Consider the following 17,468-nt stretch of genomic DNA (forward strand, 5'->3'; position numbering starts at 1 on the left):
ATTCTTCTAGCATCTCCCTCTGGCCTCCAAGAGTCTTTTCTTGCAGACAGTTTTTCTATTTTCCATAAACACTGTGGATTATCAACCTTGTGATTTCCTTTCCAGTTATCTTCGTGTTTTGCTTGATCTCTCCCTTTCAGTTCTCTTGAAGCCCCTTTAATCCTTCGTCTTTCAGAGGGTTCTGCCCAGTACCACGTGATTTTTAATTTCAAGATATTTTTCTTCTTTTCTTTGGCCTCTGTATCAACAGACCCTAAGCAGCAGGGCCAAAGAGACAGAGAGCACACCAGGAACCCTGGATAGAGAAAGAGTCCATTTTTTGTCTTTAACAGTCATTGCTTGGTTAATTGGAGACATCGTTGACAGTATACAGCCAACAGAACTCTCTTCATAGCTTCTCTGGTACACCCTGGTGCTGGAAGAGGCTTGCTTCTCCAGCTAGATGTGAAATTAGCAGACATGGTTAAGAAACAAAAACATTGCCCTTTGGTGAAGGGCAAATGGTGGGAAAAGAAAGAAAAAAAAAAAAGAAAAAAAAAAGAGAATGAAAAGAAAACATGAGCAAGCCCTGGAGGAGGATGGAAACTCTGTTGCTTGGGTCACATGAAACTAGCCTAACACTATGAAATCATAAATGAAAGGGGAATATCCTGCAGTGGCACAGGGCTGGCCGTGGTGGACTAAGAGGCTTATTTCAGTTCTTGTATAACTCCAGGGAAATCTCACAAAGCTCCTTTTCTCATAACAAAGATCATGGGTAGGTGGTTGCCACTTCTGAGTGCTTCTCTGGATTCTTTTTAACTTAAGGCTCCACAGCTGTTTCAGGAAAACAGGATTTCCACATTTAACGTTTGTTTTGAGGGACTGCTGTGGCAGTTCTAGAAAACTATCCTGAGCAAAATAATGAAAACATTTTTGGAACATCCAGTGAACATTATTTTGATGAGTCTTTTGCAGTTCAAAGCATAGCAGTATGTGGAAGTAGAATCAAAAGGTGGTATTGCAGAAGGCAAATGAAGGACAAAGGGAGAGATGGTTGAGTGATTTAAGAAAGAGGCTAGGCGATAAGAGATCTTGATTCTGGTTTTTGGCATAGCCACTGCCCCCTGTGCAGCCTTCAGCAAACTTAATAGCTTAGATTTTCCCGTGGAGGACACGAAGTTTAAAGGTATTTAAAATCAGTAGAGCATTTTGAGAACACTATGAAGTATAGACACACCGAAACCCCTCTGTTCGTTAGTGAGCTAATTACCTTTGTGGCGAGAGCACAGTTCTCTGCTCTATCCGAAGTGCTACTGGAACAATTGTGAGGCACGTTTCCGTGAAGTATAGACACACCGAAACCCCTCTGTTCTTTAGTGAGCTAATTACCTTTGTGGCGAGAGCGCAGTTCTCTGCTCTATCCAAAGTGCTACTGGAACAATTGTGAGGCACGTTTCCAGCGAGCCTGTAGACACTGTCACTGACCACGGTTTCACAGGCATTCCAGGCAGCTCCTAGGGCAGCGGGATATCGGCATGGCCATCCGTAGCCATGGTGCCCCTTTCGGCACCATGGTCTGTACAGGCAGCGTCCCCCGTGCTATAAATGGCAGAGAGCCAATACCAAGCCATACTGGGGGCTTTTCTGGCGTCCTCCTGGACGGGTGGGTGGGCTGGACAGACTTGGCAAGGGCTTGTGAGGTTGCTGCCAACATTTAACAAAGGAATCCTTTACACGCATTCTTGCCTGATACGGCACCTTTTCAGCCTGCTCCGTAGCACTTGAAGGAAAAACAACTCTACATTTAATATGTAAATAAAAGTATTGATCCAGTAAAAAGGTCATTGCATTCATCCAAGGCAGATCACGTTGCTTTCAGATAACTTTGTTTTTACAAGCTCATGAGCTTTTCAAGCACAGCCTGCCATTTCATTGTGTGGCTGCATACCAAGATGAGGAAAATGGGGAACCAGGTCAATGATCAGCACTCAAGACACCACCATAGTATCAAGCTAATTGGATCACAGGATTCATCAGAGGGGATTTCACATCCAGCTAAAATATGGCTGAACAGAGAAAACAAGGAAGAACAGCACAGAGGGGAGGAAATCCAAGTATGCTATTCGTAGGCACTACAATTAAATGATCAAAGATCTGTATTTTTACACAACAGTTAAGCCCGCTTTGACAGAATTAAAAATTCCCCATCAAAAAGAACCTCCAGGACACTGGTGATAAACAAAAACCCAGTGACGATTTAGGCGAAAAAAGCAGTGGAAAGAGAATCTTAAATATTATCACTGATCAAACTGAACAAAACAAGCCTCATCTCTCAACTTTGATCTCAGCTATTCGTACAGCCTTTAATAAACAGCTTTTAATAAACAAACTTGTGAATTTCTTGTGGGTTCATTTCATTAAGTAACACTGAAGTTTTATTTTCAAGATTAAAGTGTGTGATTCTATTGCAACTGACTATGAATATCAGCTTAAACCCACATTTTTAAAGCTGCATGTATGTAGTTTTAAACACACTTAAAAGTATTTTAATGTTTATACATAAAATTTTGTAGATCTGAGTGGTGCTTACTACCATTGGTGCTTAAATGTAGTTAAGTGTACAAAAGGAATTAGAATCCTAACAGGAAAGTCACATCTGTGCAAGTACCTGAAAAAAGCTGAGAGGTTCTTTAAGAAAACGCTCCGGTATTTCCACATGACCTACCCAAAGGGAAGGAGCACTGGTATGCTGCCAAATTCCAAGAGAGCTCAGCAGTGATTAGAGTTTAACTCTGGCATCAGAGAAGAGGTTTTTTTCCCCCCTTGAATTTCTCAATGTAAAAAATGCTGAAGGTTTTTCTCAACTTTTCAGTTGGAGGGAAAAAAAACCCCCAACACCAAACACCCCACCCTAAAAAGCTAATAAAGAACTTGCTTTAGGAAAACATCTGGTAGTTTTAAGTGCCTTAGTTCACTAACTTGGCCATTTTCAGTGTGGGAGTGTGGCATGCACACTTTGATTCTGTAGCCATGAGCAACATGGGAAGCAGGCAAATAATTTTGCTGAGTCAGAGTTAAGAATACAATATACAACAGGAGTAAGCCACAAGTTCCGACACGGACTTTTAGCAGAAGGAAAATTGGATGGAACAGTGGGGAGCTGTGCAGTCAGTTATGTCAAACTGGTAGAGGATGACTGCACCAAACCGTACAATTCCTACTTCACCACATCCAACCACAGCTGAAGCAGCACTGTGCAACCTCCCAGGGTGAGACCACTCAGCATAAGGCACCTCAGGAACAGTAATGAGAACAGAATTCCTCAGCTAGGAGTCAAAGCACAGTCGTATCAACTGAGGAAAGTACGAACAGAAGGAGAGGGGAGGACAGAAAGAAACTAATTTGAAGGGCAACCTATAAAAGCTTCTTCCACTGAACATCCAGAAGAGTTTCACGGGCTGACAGCATAGTCCCCGCTTCTCCAATCTGGCAGTTTGGTCAGGGTACGTTAAGCACATACTGACACAGCACAGCGAGTGCCTCTCTTGGCTTTTCGTCTGGTTAAAGTGCAGCACCAGTAACAGAAAGTGTTACTGAATCCTATTCCTATCCTGCAGTTGCACTGTAACATCAGCCCACGCATACTTTCAACACCTTCACCTGTATTCCAGCCTTTATGCTTTGGAAAATAAACAGAGCAGCCCTGGAAGGCCCTACAGGCCTTGTCTGCTCACGTGACACATTCCTCCGGTATGAGCACCACGGGGCAGCCATCAGGTCTCACAGCTGGGACCTGAAGGCAGCGCCCACTGAGTCACCACAGGACCTGTCCCCAAGGAGCTGTACGGGGTTGGCTTCACCTCTTGAGGGGCCGGGTGAAAGTGTCGCTCCTGGAATTTCACCATCACTATCAGGAAACATATTTCCCCTTCAGAAATAAACCAACCAAAAGAAAAAAAAAACCAACCAAAAAACAGAACCAAGAAAGGCAACACTGCCAATAAAATGAGTTAGACCTTTACTTTGCAGACTTAAGAACATGACTTTATATGCTATTAACAATGAGCCATTCACAGAGCAACCATTTTTTTTTTTCTTACTCCAGGATTAGAGATTGACATCTCCTTCAGTATTGTCTACTGGTCCAGTTTTTTTTTTTCCCCGCCTTCATCACTGATGAAGTAGTCACTGACTCCTTTCACTTCCAAAAACTTTTAAGGACATCTGCAATCTGCAATTGCCAGAGAGGCGTTACCTTGCAGCCACAGCTGGGCTGAAGGGCAGCAGACATTCTACATAGCAGGGAGGTGAAATTAATTTCTATAAAAAAAATAGAAGCAAAACCTCATATTCTTGAGAAAAGTGCCAGTAGACCTTTAATGGTGCTGGGAACCAGCCAAGACTGTGGGTTATATTTCTTTTGAAAAAATCCTGCATAATGAAGCACACTGAAAAATATGCAGAGAGACTGACAGCAGTGTTTATTTTATTCATGGCACTACATTTATTCAGGGAACAGAGGGGAAAAAAAAAAAAAAAGCGCCCTGAACTGAGAAAAAAGGTAGTCGTCTTCAAATGAAACCATAAGAACACACAAACAGAAGGCCAGAAAACACTAGTTCCCTCTGACTGCGTGGGCATGGTCATGCTGCCCCTGTGATATCCAGTATTTTTATAGCAAGAGATGGAGTGTGTAGAGTACAGCAGGCCTTCAGAGGGAAAAAGCTGATTTTTATTTTTTGAGGAGGTGGGAAACTGAAGGGGAGGATGAAAAAATTGTATAAAACATGTTTTATAAGCAAAGATTTAAAGGTCCCTTAGCAGGCTTAAAAAAAAAAAAAAAAAAAAGATGAAGTACACTCACTACATTCTTTCTTTCCACGGACGAAATGGGCCAGTGAAAACAACTGACCTCAACTGTTTTAATACCCTGTTTGTTGTTAAGTAACCAAACCAATCAGGCCCCTGCACTTCTGGTGGGGAACTGCAAATGTTAAAAAAGTTCATTTTTTAATTATCCTTCTGAATTTGTTTTACTTACAGCTAAACTACAGTTTATTGCTAACATCAGCTAACATGATAACAGTTCAAAGAATATTCCTTTTTTTCAACAACACTTCATTCCTCCATATGACAGAACTTTATTTCAGCTGATTTGGCTCATTCCCTTGCACAGTATTTCTTTAGTTACATGCGTCTTCTACATGCAAGGGAAAGTTTGGGCTTTTTTTTTTTTTTCCCCTTCTTTCTTTAAACAGGAAAAATAATTTCAAGTCATCACTGGCCATAAACTCAAGGCAGGCATATGGCCCCAACTCTACAAAGCCATACACAGCGGAACTAATAAATCCTGATTCCTTACAGACTTATGTCTTCTCTTCCTACCTTCCCCGCCTCACCCCTCCCACTGAGCCCAATGACCCAGCACCCTCCCGAGAGTCCCTTTTCACACACAGCAGGCTTAGCTCCTATTTATGTCCTCAAACTACTGCTTGAGCAAGAGGAAGCAAGTGCTATGCCAGGTTCCATGTGTGCAGACCGACGGATTTCTGTTTGGCCTGTCTCGCCTACGAACTAGCCAAACTTACTTGGCAAACCCTACCTAAAGCAGAGGAAATCTTGGGATTTATCGTCTCCAGCAAGCCACTAATTTTCATGCAACTGGTATTAAGTCAGCTATCTGCAAGATCTTTCTTCTTACTGAAGCTGGCCAAAAGATTTTAGTTATTTTTGAGGAGGGGGTAGAATAGGACAGAGCACAGATGCAAAAACAGAGAAAACCATGCTAAAAATATTTTAAATATGACAGCATTCTCTTAATAGTTGTCTTGTACGTCTGTTCAGCTAAAAGGTGACTTGGAGAGATTTTCACAGGCTTTTGCTAAATTTGAAATATTTCAGATCCTGCCAATTTCACTGGCAATTTCTCAGCCCAGCAAAACAGCACTGCAAGATATTGGTAAAAACATCCTAATACAGCTAGTTAAGCAGCTGCTAATTACAGTTGCCTACTGACAATCTGGTATTTTTCTGGGGCAGGTGTGCTTTTCCCAGAAGAATAAACCTGTATGTAATAATTCAGGTTTACAACATAAACAAATTTCAGTATAAATTCAGTAACCCCACTCTCTTAGATAGATCAAAGGCTAATATACCACTTGCTTGTTTCAAAACCAGCCCATTACAACAGGAACTAACAATTATTACCGAAGGATATTGTCAGCTGACAGCTGTGAGTTGAGTCACACAGTGAGATGACAGCACAGATGATAGAATTCTCTATCACTCTCCTTCCTGACCTCCACACCTAGGCTAGATAAATCCAGTTCTGGGTTTGGCTGGAAGTAGAAGAGCTCTCCCCCTAGCCTTTTGCCTTTGTTTTGGATTTAAAAGATTTTCTGTGCAGTCAGTGACTGATCTTTAATAAAATGAAATTTTGTCCTGCTTCTCCCTCTCCGCCAATGGGCACAGTAACTTAAGTCTTTCAGACCATCTGAAAATTTTGAACATCTTCCCTTTCTAATAACCTCCAAAGCATAATCAGTATACCAAGTCCTTCATGGATAATCATTTGATTCCTCTGGAAAAGAGAGGCTTTAATCTCATAGTACTCAGTGATTTATTATCAATGTGAAACCATTTTTATTAACCAGCCAGAGCAAGTAACATCCATCTCCACCTTTTTCCTACTATTTAAGACGTACATGATCAATATGGCCATTTAAACTTGAATGCAACATCCAAGTTTGCTCTGCAACCAAAACACATGTCAAATCTGCGTTCAGATGCAGACTTTAATTACGGAGCCTCTGCCTATTCATGTGGTACCCTCCCACCACATGTGCCCACCATTCCTATTTGCACTATGACCACATCGTGAATTCGCTGTACCTGGCTCAGGCTTTTACCACCTACCCCAGACTGCCTTGCAGGACAGTCAAAAGGCTGGCATCAGACCAAAAACTTGGCTGGGTCCTTTCACAGAGGGAAATGTGCAACACAGGACAAGACAAAAATTATAGCCGGTCACTTGGGCCAATGCATGCGAGAGTACTCTGGCCTCTAGTCCCTCAGACTGGTTAAGTCCAGTGAACAATACGCAGAGTTGATCTGGCCCAAGCCTCAGTGGCCATCTCCATCCATTACCTTTTCAGTGGTCTTACTCCCTCTGTTCTGCCAATTAACTCAATTCTAATGCTGTCATTTCATTCTCTCTCTAAAAGGAAAGTCCCTGAGTTTTGCAATGCTCTCAGTCTGGTAAACTGAGTGCCAGAGATTTACAACTGCATGTTCCCTTTTCTCAAGAACATCAATATTTTACTGCACATTCTTGGAAATATTCATACAAGGCTATTCCTAGCATCTTTTAGCTGCAACCTCCTTTCTGGCATATTTTGAAGGATTTTTCTTGTTGTTTTTAAGCATTTGGCAATTCTGAGACAAGGATGACTTTTTTTATATGTGTCAAAGCTACACTGAGTGTGACATACAAACAAGTACCAACAGTTTCATTAGTGAATATTCATACTGAAAAATCAAACACTTTTCAAAGGCAGCTTGTACAATCTAATTCAGCTTTCTTGGGCACAGATACAACTGTTTTCTTTTAGTGTTGGATATTGCTATTTCAGCTTTTATTCCAAAAGAAAGGAACCGGAGTGTCTTAATTACGACAACCCAAAATTAGAAAGAAAAAAAAGCTTAACCCATATTAACAAAATTCTTAGAACTGAATGAAACTGCTTTTGTTTGGGAAAAAAAAAATCAGCAAGTCACTCTTTGGAAGGTACTTAGCCTAAAAAAAAAAATAATCTGGTAAACAAGAATTATTAAGAGAATATCACAAGCAATGCATATAGCGTCTTGCAATGGCACATCAAGCAGCATTACCTACAGGTGCTGATCCCAAGTCTGCCACCTTCTGGACTTGGAACATTTCATCTCCAAAAACCTTCAGCAAAACATAATCATAATTAATTGGCAGGAGAGGGGAGTCAAGGATCTTTTTCTTCAGATAAAAAGTTACAACTAGCAATGTTGATTCTGCCACATAGGAAGTCTGCAAAGGCAACAGAGAAAATTAATTGCTTCCCTTGTTTATGACATTATCTTACAGACCTCTTGCATGTAACTGTTAGCATGGTTTCAATATAACCCCTCCACTAACTCGAAGCCTGTGACTATGAGTAACAGAACACAGTGATTACGTAGCTATTTCAGTGGACAACGGTGCTATATTATCAACTTACACTGACAAGTCAAATCTTTCGCATCAGTCATTTCAGTCATTTCTAAACCATGTCAGCACCATGCTCTTAAGTACATTGCTGTATTTGGCAAAATAAATGTCTAAGGTGCTAATAGTACTATTTTTTTTTTTTTAAAGCAGGTTTAAAGCAGAATTAGGTGCCCTATGCTTAAGATTTACGGAGACATGCATGTTTTTGAAGCATTGTAACACCACATTCATACTACCACTTGTAAAGCACTTCATTTGAGAAAATTAACTTCCTTGAGCTTTTTTTAAGCATTTGAATGTCAAGAGGCATTGATGTACATGCCCAAGTCAGAGCTTGCTTCATTTCACTTTTCCAGAGAAAAGCAAAGCATGCTAGATCAGGTTCTGTCCTCACCTGCACTTCCGCAACTCCCATTGCATGGAGCGGCTGTTTATAAACTACAGTTACATTTCACTGCAGAAATCTCAGATGTTTGTGAAACCAGAGCCACGCGGTGTCCCAAAGCATTAGTTCATACTGTTTGCTTTCTTAATTATTTGTGCTTACATCATCATCTCCACACAGTCTAACTGGATCAGAGAAGTCATTAATTATTATGAAAGCTGTGCTTTTGGAATTAAAACTGCCTCTATCCTATGAATACATTTTTTAATTTAAAAGACTGAATAACAGACAAGTTCTGCTTTTGGTACTAAATATTCAATTTAGATATTCCATGTAGTTCTACATATAGACCCAGACAACCAGAGTCTGGTTTAGGTCATCAATAACAACCTAATAATCTATAGCCTTTCCCTTGTATGTATTTGAACTACAAAGACTTACAAACTGATGGTTTTATCCAAGCAAAGGTTCTTGTCCAAGAACTTAATTCCCTAACAAAATCCTCCCATGGCTGAAAAGCCAGAGGGGTTAACACCACCATCTGGAACAGTACAGGCAATGGAAGATTCATCCTGTAGGAGTAGCTTAGAGCCTCCAGCAAGATGTTTTCCGCACCAAAACCTTATTATCCCAATTTAAAAAAAGAACAACAAACCAAAACCAAACAAACAAAAAAAAAACCCCTTGGAAACATTTTGCTTTCAAAAAAACAAATTACAGTTGAACAACAGCAAAGTAAACGTAAGAGTTACAAGGGTGTTCTTCCATTTCAATCCACTGTTAGGGTCTTTCTGAAGAAAGTAACTTTCAACTTCAGCATGTCTGAAGATGAAATCTTCATTTAGTTTCCTCCCAACTTAACATAATAGATATTCATCTTCATATATTAAAAATATTTTCTAAATATTTACATGAATGAACTCATTAAAACATAAAGCATTATGGCAATTCTAAAATGCTAATTGTTTCATGGTCTTATAAGGATTCACTTCTAGAGAAACTATGTATTTAGAAACTATTTGTATTTCAGAGGCAGGGTGACTCAAGAAACACTAGTAACTAGCATTTCAATCTATGCAGAGGAATATATAGGCATCCAGTTAAAGTAACAATGAAGTAAAGAAGTAGAATCCTAATTAAATCAGCCTACTCTTTCTATGCTTACTAGGAAGAACTTATTACACCCACCAAAGGGAGAAAACTTAGCTTTGCTATTGGCAGAGAAATGGCATTTGTACCACTCAAGCAATTTACTCCTTAAACTTCTCATAACCTGGACTTTAGTCCTGCAAATTTAGGACCAATGCTCTGCTCGGCTACAGTATTCCCCAAAATCTACTAGAAGGTATACCTCTTAACCTGGGAAAATATACAACTGTTTTCCCATTCTCATGAAATATATTACTTTACATCAAAACCAGTTCTGCTGACATAACTGTTTATATGTAAGCTATCATGAGCACACCACTCTCTGCAAACACAGCTACGCCAACTTCGCTTTACTTACACAAGGTGCACGCTCTGAACTCCAGAGAGAAGTTGCACTAGCAAAGGCTTGTACAGGAACTCCCAAGAAGGAAGCTGTCATTAAGGTACACAACTGTATAAGCCAACTTATTTCTCCTGTTCACAGAACTCACCAATATTCTTCTCCCACAGAAACACCTCTAAAGGGGGATCTTAAAAACAACAACAAAGCACAGCATAAAGCAGTCTGGATTCGTGTTTATTGAAGCCAGTAATTAAAGACGTCCTCATTTTGCCAGCACTAGAAAGCAAGATTCCACATGACTGCATACTGCACCTGGTTAAAGCCATACAACTGGACTAAGGTTTGTTTCATACATTTGCAGTCCTAATTGTAAGTTGGAAAAAAAACCAATAAACTTAGTATACAGGACAGTGAACTTTCATTTACAGCATGTATATTGTTAAGTTCATGATGTACAGAGCAGTCACTTTCAACATAGTTAAATTAAATAAAATACGAAGTTCTGTTCAGTTTAAACAGTTTTTTTAAATGCCAATAAAAAAAGTGCAAACTTAAAATCAAGCAGCATAACCACAGCATTTTTATGGAGGGCCAATCTTTAAACTTTTCTGTTTGCTTCAAGTTGAATGCTTTCATCTTTTGTTTTCTTAGTTTAAACATGAACAGTAGATGCAGTCACTATAATGCATATAAATATAGTCATATAATAGTTTAAACAGTCTACCATACAAGTGTATCTGCAAATAAAATGAAGTTTCACTTGAAAATGTAAAGGCTGTTTGCAATTTGGCCTTTGGTTCCAATGCTTGAAGACACCAGAGTAACAACTGTGCAGCTCACCAAAGTTGACAGACTTTGGCAACCACAGGATGCTACGTTACTTACAACTTACTTTCAATAAACTAGGAGCATTCACTTGCAATTAGAAACCGGAAATCTGTTCCTGTTTTGTCAGAAGCATCTTTCTGCAAAGCTGGTAAGTTATCATGCGTTATCAGTTTTGATCAATTTTAGTATATTTAACATTTTTATAGAACTGGAAAGTACTTCAATTTTAAGTTTTAGCGATATTGCTAGAGAAAGTGCTTATCAGGTTAGATGACAAAAAAATGCCGTTTCAGACTGAGGTTTTCAAACTAATATCCCATTACGATCACACACTTTTTCAATTTTCCTGTTGAGTTTTTGATGTTTTCGTCTCCAATCTCAATTCTCAGTGTCAGGAGGACAGTGTGTAATTACTACTTCTGGTGTGGTAACTTGCAACTGGCACCCATTACACCAGGAAGTACATCCACATTACCCATCAGCCATCCGTAGTCTTAGTCTAAATGTTATCTAGACAACTGTACAACTTCAGGTCATACCGTTTATTAAAAAAACATTTAAAAAAAGTATTTTCAACAAAAAACTGGCACAAATAACATATGTTAATGTTTGTCAGAGAGGCAAGTAAATACTCTTAGCTTTCTAGATAATGTTCAGACAGACTTACAAGAACAGCCTCTTGATGTAACATAGGATTTGAAGTTAACATCCAGTACTGTGTTAGTGGTCAATCTAATTCTGTATATTTAAGTAACAATATATATTAGGGAAGTTATATCCAGACATCAGATTTAGTACAACAAGTTCATATCAATAAAAAGTAAACTCTGCATAATTCAAATTGTGGTTTTTCCCTTCAGCGTTAAGAGCACAGAATATGCTTGGTATTTTTAATTTATGGTAGTGTGTACATGTAAAACAAGCATACCGTATATAAAATCAAAGTGCCATTTCAGTAACCATAGCAGTTTTGTTTGTTTTTATAGAATGATGGTTTTATGTGACCATGGACAGAGCTCCGTTAGAGCAACGGGAACAACCACAACCCATCTTTCCAAATGAAATGCTACATTAAAAAAAATACAAAACAAGTTATTATGTTCATCATGTACACATTCATACTTTAGGTTACCTTCAGAATTGGAGTTGGCTGCACCTGCAGCACATGTGGTTGGAACTAGGGCCTTGAAAGTTTTTTTTTAAAAACCTCCATAGGTATAAGGCAGGAATCAATTTTAGCTTGGTAGCTAGTATTTAGTTACAAAAAGTAAGAAAAAAAAATACTGAGTGTTCTGTAGCACATTTCATTATGGGAAAATGATACGTCACCCACCATTCTTCATATTCTAGCCTCTTGGCATAAAAAAAGGCAGAAGCTATCAGAAAACAGGATTTAAAATTAAATACAAATTGCCAAACTACTGACTTTAAAATAAAACCAAACAGTGACTGTTTGTACTACAGTGCACAATAAGTTCAAGCACCTTCTAAAGACACATCACACACAGTGCCAGGCACTTGGATCTAAACAAGTTATAGTTTCTCCCTTTGTCAGCTACACCAGAAAGGGCATCCACACTCTTAGACTTTTTTAAAAACTAAACCGAGATTTATAACAAGAATAAATTCCCATGATGCTTAGTGTTTGGCCTGGAATTCTCCAATGTAAAGTAGTCTTTTTAAAACAGTGATTATTTACCCTATGTGAAACATAGGGTTTAACAACATTGCTCCTCTCCAGTCAATCCAACATTCTAGTTTCTTACTGTCCCAAATCTGTTTCCCCTTTTAGGGCTCCATTCCCTACCTAGGCTTCTTTCACCTAATTAATGCTCTGTTACACCACCACCGCCACCACCTTTCCAAGAATATAATGCATTTGCAAACATACAAGTAGCCAATTCCAGTAACTCTGAAAGAGGATTTCTCTTTCTTGCCTTGTGCAGTCAGTAGTAGTATTTTAATAAGAATTCTCCATTTTGCTTCTCTTGAGTTCTTCACAACAGGAAACGCAGCTGTACCTGCTTACCTCCAAAACCAAAAGAATTGCCCTATATAAACTCTAAATGGTTATCTTATACAGAGGGATTTTATATGCAAACTTCCTGAATGTGCACTTTTTACTGGGACAAGGCAATGATGTAGTAAGCTCATTTCCCCTGCCCCAAGAAAACTGATAGCATCTGCCATAGCAGAAAATTCCTGGTCTTATCAGATCAATATACATAGTTATTTGGTCATTTACATATGCATTTTTTTATGCGCTATCAAGCTTCGTTCTCTGTTGGAGGAGAGCTTGTTGTTACCATAGAGTCTGGCTTGCGAGTCATCCTATCCAATTCCTCTTGAACATTTGTCAAAACTGGTTTTTGTCCTAAAAAGAAAAAGGACAAGATTAAAGCAATCTAATTTCAATGAAATGTTTTAACCAAGGAGTACAAGCATTCATAAAATCACTTTTATATGACAATTAAATATTATTTCATTTCTCATTATTTTGCCACCTACCCAAGAACACAGGGCCTGACACAATGCAAGGTAATATCTGTGTAAAGGCCGATAAATGGTAAGGTTTGATTCACTTTAAAGAGATGAAATGCTGAATTATATGGCAGCATAAGGCCAAAAAATACCCGTGATATGTTTTACATCAACTAACATTTTAAGAACAACCACATTTAGAATTTTCTATAAAAATCAACTGTACACAACTTCATTTAAACCCAGATTTTAACCATAAGTTTTCCAAGGTACGCAGGGCACCTGCTACAAAAATCACATTTGTTTGGTCACACTTATACTTGCTGCCTTTTAATATTGAACAACTAACAGGAAGAACTCTTATGTCTGCAGACAATGTTTCCCTTAAAAAAAGGGGACATGAATTGCATATTCATGTAATATCTCAGAGCAGTCATTTCAAAGGACTTCTTCAATTGGAAACAGACACACTGAAGTATTTAATGGAAAGGCGTATCTTATATTCTTATATTAGACTCAAAACTTTTTAACAATTCTCTACGCGAACCATCAGTTTAATTCTCTCATTCTGAAAATTAGAAACTCACAGACAAATGAATCACTAAAATTGGAACAATGTATTCTAATGCTTAGAGCATACAAGCATTTAATCTTAAAAAGCTATATTTTTAGACAAAAAGTAGATTATATAACCATGTACAGCTTCCTTACATAGCCAAAGAATTTAACAAGCATCTGTTTTCCAGCTCAAATGTGTGTGAAATATTAGGTGGATTTTTTCCAGGGTACATGCTGAAAACATTAAGAAGGAAAGATTTGACTGTTAGAGATTTTAAGTGTTTTTTTCCAAAGTACAAAGACATAACCAAGTTAAAAGGTTACCTTTAATCACTACAAAGGTTTTAGATTTAAGCACTAGTCATAAGCCACAGTACTCAATAGCATCTATTCAAAGCATGAGCATTTAAACAAAATTTAAGAATTAGTACATTAACTGTAATACAACTTACAATACAAAACACTTTACGTGTAGACTAGCGGTACCTTGGAGTTAAACTCTAAACCCTAAAACAATAAAACCCACACAATATTCTTGCTCAAACAAAAGTAGGTCTAAAGAAAAACTGTGGCTTTTTTTATGCTAGATGAACTGGATCCTTAAGCCTCCAAAATAATACCAAGCAGCTGTCTCCTGCAACTACCTCATACTGGACAGGAAAAGCATTGCCAAGCTGTTCAATGATACGTAGGTTTACATACTCCCCCTTACCACCATCATAGGTCAGCATCTTTCAAAAGAAAAGAAATACAAGGAGCTGTTTTTAAGAAAAAAATTTTCCTCGCTATTATGCATTAAATTGATACCTATACAATGATACACATTCTCCTTTCCAGATTAGAGTGAGAGCAGGAAACCCTAATTCTTTATCTATCGCACAGGAATAGAAGGATAAAGGCAACTCTTAGAATTTGCAAGAATCTTCCTGTGAATATAAATTAAATCACTTTTTAAGTCTAGAAATGTGAAGAAAAACAATCCACCACAGAAACTACCAGTTGAAGTTCTTTGAAGTATCATGGTCTACACATGGAAGAAAGATAGTCCAGAAACAGAAAGGCAAGTAAGATGGGTGAGGAATCAGGACAGGAACAGCAGGAAAAATGGACATGACATTGCAGCATCCACCCAGATGAGAGAGTTCTCTCAAGTAAGAGTTAACATAGCAGAAACCAATCAATCAGTTAGGTTGACCAGTATGTTGCAATCCAATGTCTCCCTCATCCTGTGACAAAAACTCAAAATTTCAACCACAGGATATTCATAGCTCCGGGAGAAATGGATGCTCTCTTTAAAGCTAAATATTTTTAGTGTAAACCTTAGTGAATACTTAGGACTCTTTCAACAGTTTAGATTAGACATTTAAAATGCCTATAAAGATCATCTTAGCACGTTTACTCACACAGAAGATGCCGCTGTAAATAAGACTTTCTCCAAGATATTCTCCTCAACTCTTTCACAGAAGAGCCAGTAATCTTTTCTGTTATCACCAGCACCAACTACCTTATAAACTCAACAAGAACTTTTCCAATACCAGCGTGAGGAGCCCTTACCTTCTCAGGAAAGTTTAATCTTATATTGGCTGAATACAAGATGTGAGCACATCAGCTGACAAGGAACAGGCATACTTTCTTGTGAGCAAAAGCCGATTGTTCTGTTCTGAAAGTCAAGGAATGAGCGTGAGCTGCCAACTTGATGCAGCCAAGAAAAGCCAACTGCAATCTTGAGATCACTCAGGAGAAGCACTTCCACCAAAGAAAGAGAACTGCTGTACCAGGCACTACAATGAGATATATCTGGAGCACTGCATACATGTTCAAGATAAGCCAATGATGGGAACTAATGAAGAAGAAACTAGCAGGGAAAACAGAGTTCAACCTCTAACAGAAGACTTGCCTAATTTAGTCTGGCAAAACAAGAAAAGTTAAGAATGGATATATGAGTGCTGCCTCTAGATGTTTCATGAGAGAAAATCTATTTAAATTAGAAGCTAATGCTGACACGGGGCGGGGGGGAAGGTACACACAGCCATTTGTTATCTTTGAAAACTCCTGAAAGGCACATGATGTTCTAGAAGAGTAAAAGAGGAAAGAGTAAAGCTCATTACAGACTAGTTAGTTTTTACTCTAGTATTTTTTCCAGAAATGGCAATTATATTTTAGATGCTTAAAAACAGCCTACCAGCACAACAATCAACACGGATCTGTTACCAACAAGTTGTGTCAAGCCAACCACATTTCTTTCTACGATAGGATAACAGGTCCTGTGGAGAAGGGAGAAGTGGTCGATATCACATCTCACATAACCTTCATATAAATAAACTAGAAAAAAAACCCAGTCTTGATATTTCAGAAAAATGAATGCATTGTAATTCATAAAGTTGCTCATTAGTTATCCATAGTACTAGTCAGTATTTTTATACAGCAATCTGCCCTGTCCAACCGTTGAAGGTATCAGATATGTAGACAAGCATGTTTGAAGGGACTACAAAGGATTTTGAATGACAGGATTGCAGGTTAAAAGTTATTTATACAAATTATCAAAGTGGTGCATAATAATAGAATGGAAAACAACGATAAATCAAAATCAGGACTTTTGGAAACACGAAGGTAATTTGATACAGACTAGAAAACCTCCAGCTAGGAGGCAGAAATTGTATTAAACTGGCTGTACTGTTATAAGAAATCCTGAGCAGTATCATACAGATGAAAAAAACCTGGCATCACACAGAGACATCTAAACAGAAGCACAATACATAACACACATTAAGTAACCCCTACTTAGGGCAGACAAAGCCTTGTCTGAAGTACTGCATTCATTTCTGAGCACCAAAAGAAACAGGTCATCTGAGCAGACAGTCCAAAGGAGAACAGTAAGAATTATCAGAGCCACAAAAAACATGTGCTGTGAGGAAAGGCTGACAGAAGTGCATTTTTGTAGTCCAGACAAAAGTCACAGGCAAAAGGGTAATAGCTTTCAAATATGCAAAAGATCACTGCAAAGACAAAGGGGCTACACTGATCTCTGTCTCCACTCGAACAAGACAAATAGTACTGGGATTAAGAAATACTGACTGTACATGAGAAAAAATAACTGAGAAATTAAGTACTGGAATAGGCTTCCTGGAGAGATTACATTACATCTTTTATTTCAGAGTTTGTTTGCTTTTTAACGACTAGCTAGGAACTCCCCGGCTGATTCTGCTTTAGATAAAGAGCATGGATGAAATAATCCCTAAAATTTATTTCTAGTCTTATTCCTATAAAACCAGTTAATTTGACATTGTGGTCAGTAATAGCATAATGCTGCACTTGTTGAAGCAGGGCGCACCTTTCAGTGTTTAACTGAAGAGGGCATTCTGGATCAAGAAAGAATTAATTGGTTTACAACACCAAGTTTTGTATAGGTACCATGTACTCTAATGGGTTTCTTTTATTTCCACCTAAACTAGCGCTATTACTTAATCAGCAAATATCTCATACAATGCAGTCACAGGCACAAA

General features: G+C 38.4%; 1 protein-coding gene across 7 annotated transcripts in view; it reads right to left on the minus strand.

Annotated features, from left to right (window-relative positions):
- Nucleotides 1-1,374: 1,374 nt before the first annotated feature.
- Nucleotides 1,375-17,468, minus strand: part of DYNC1LI2 (dynein cytoplasmic 1 light intermediate chain 2) — a 35,615-nt gene continuing 19,521 nt past the window's right edge. Inside the window, exons 12-14 of one of the 7 annotated variants that reach the window (XM_035891544.1) lie at nt 13,233-13,300; nt 7,873-8,041; nt 1,375-1,762 (exon numbers count right to left, since the gene is read on the minus strand). In XM_035891544.1, the coding sequence (XP_035747437.1) occupies nt 1,713-1,762; nt 7,873-8,041; nt 13,233-13,300 (287 nt within the window). In that variant the 3' untranslated portion in view covers nt 1,375-1,712. The other 6 variants (XR_004841621.1, XR_004841619.1, XM_035891546.1 and 3 more) reach the window with 6 other exon arrangements.

This window comes from Egretta garzetta, unplaced genomic scaffold (genome assembly GCF_000687185.1).
Source record: "Egretta garzetta isolate BGI_Z169 unplaced genomic scaffold, ASM68718v1 scaffold23, whole genome shotgun sequence".
NCBI lineage: Eukaryota > Metazoa > Chordata > Aves > Pelecaniformes > Ardeidae > Egretta > Egretta garzetta.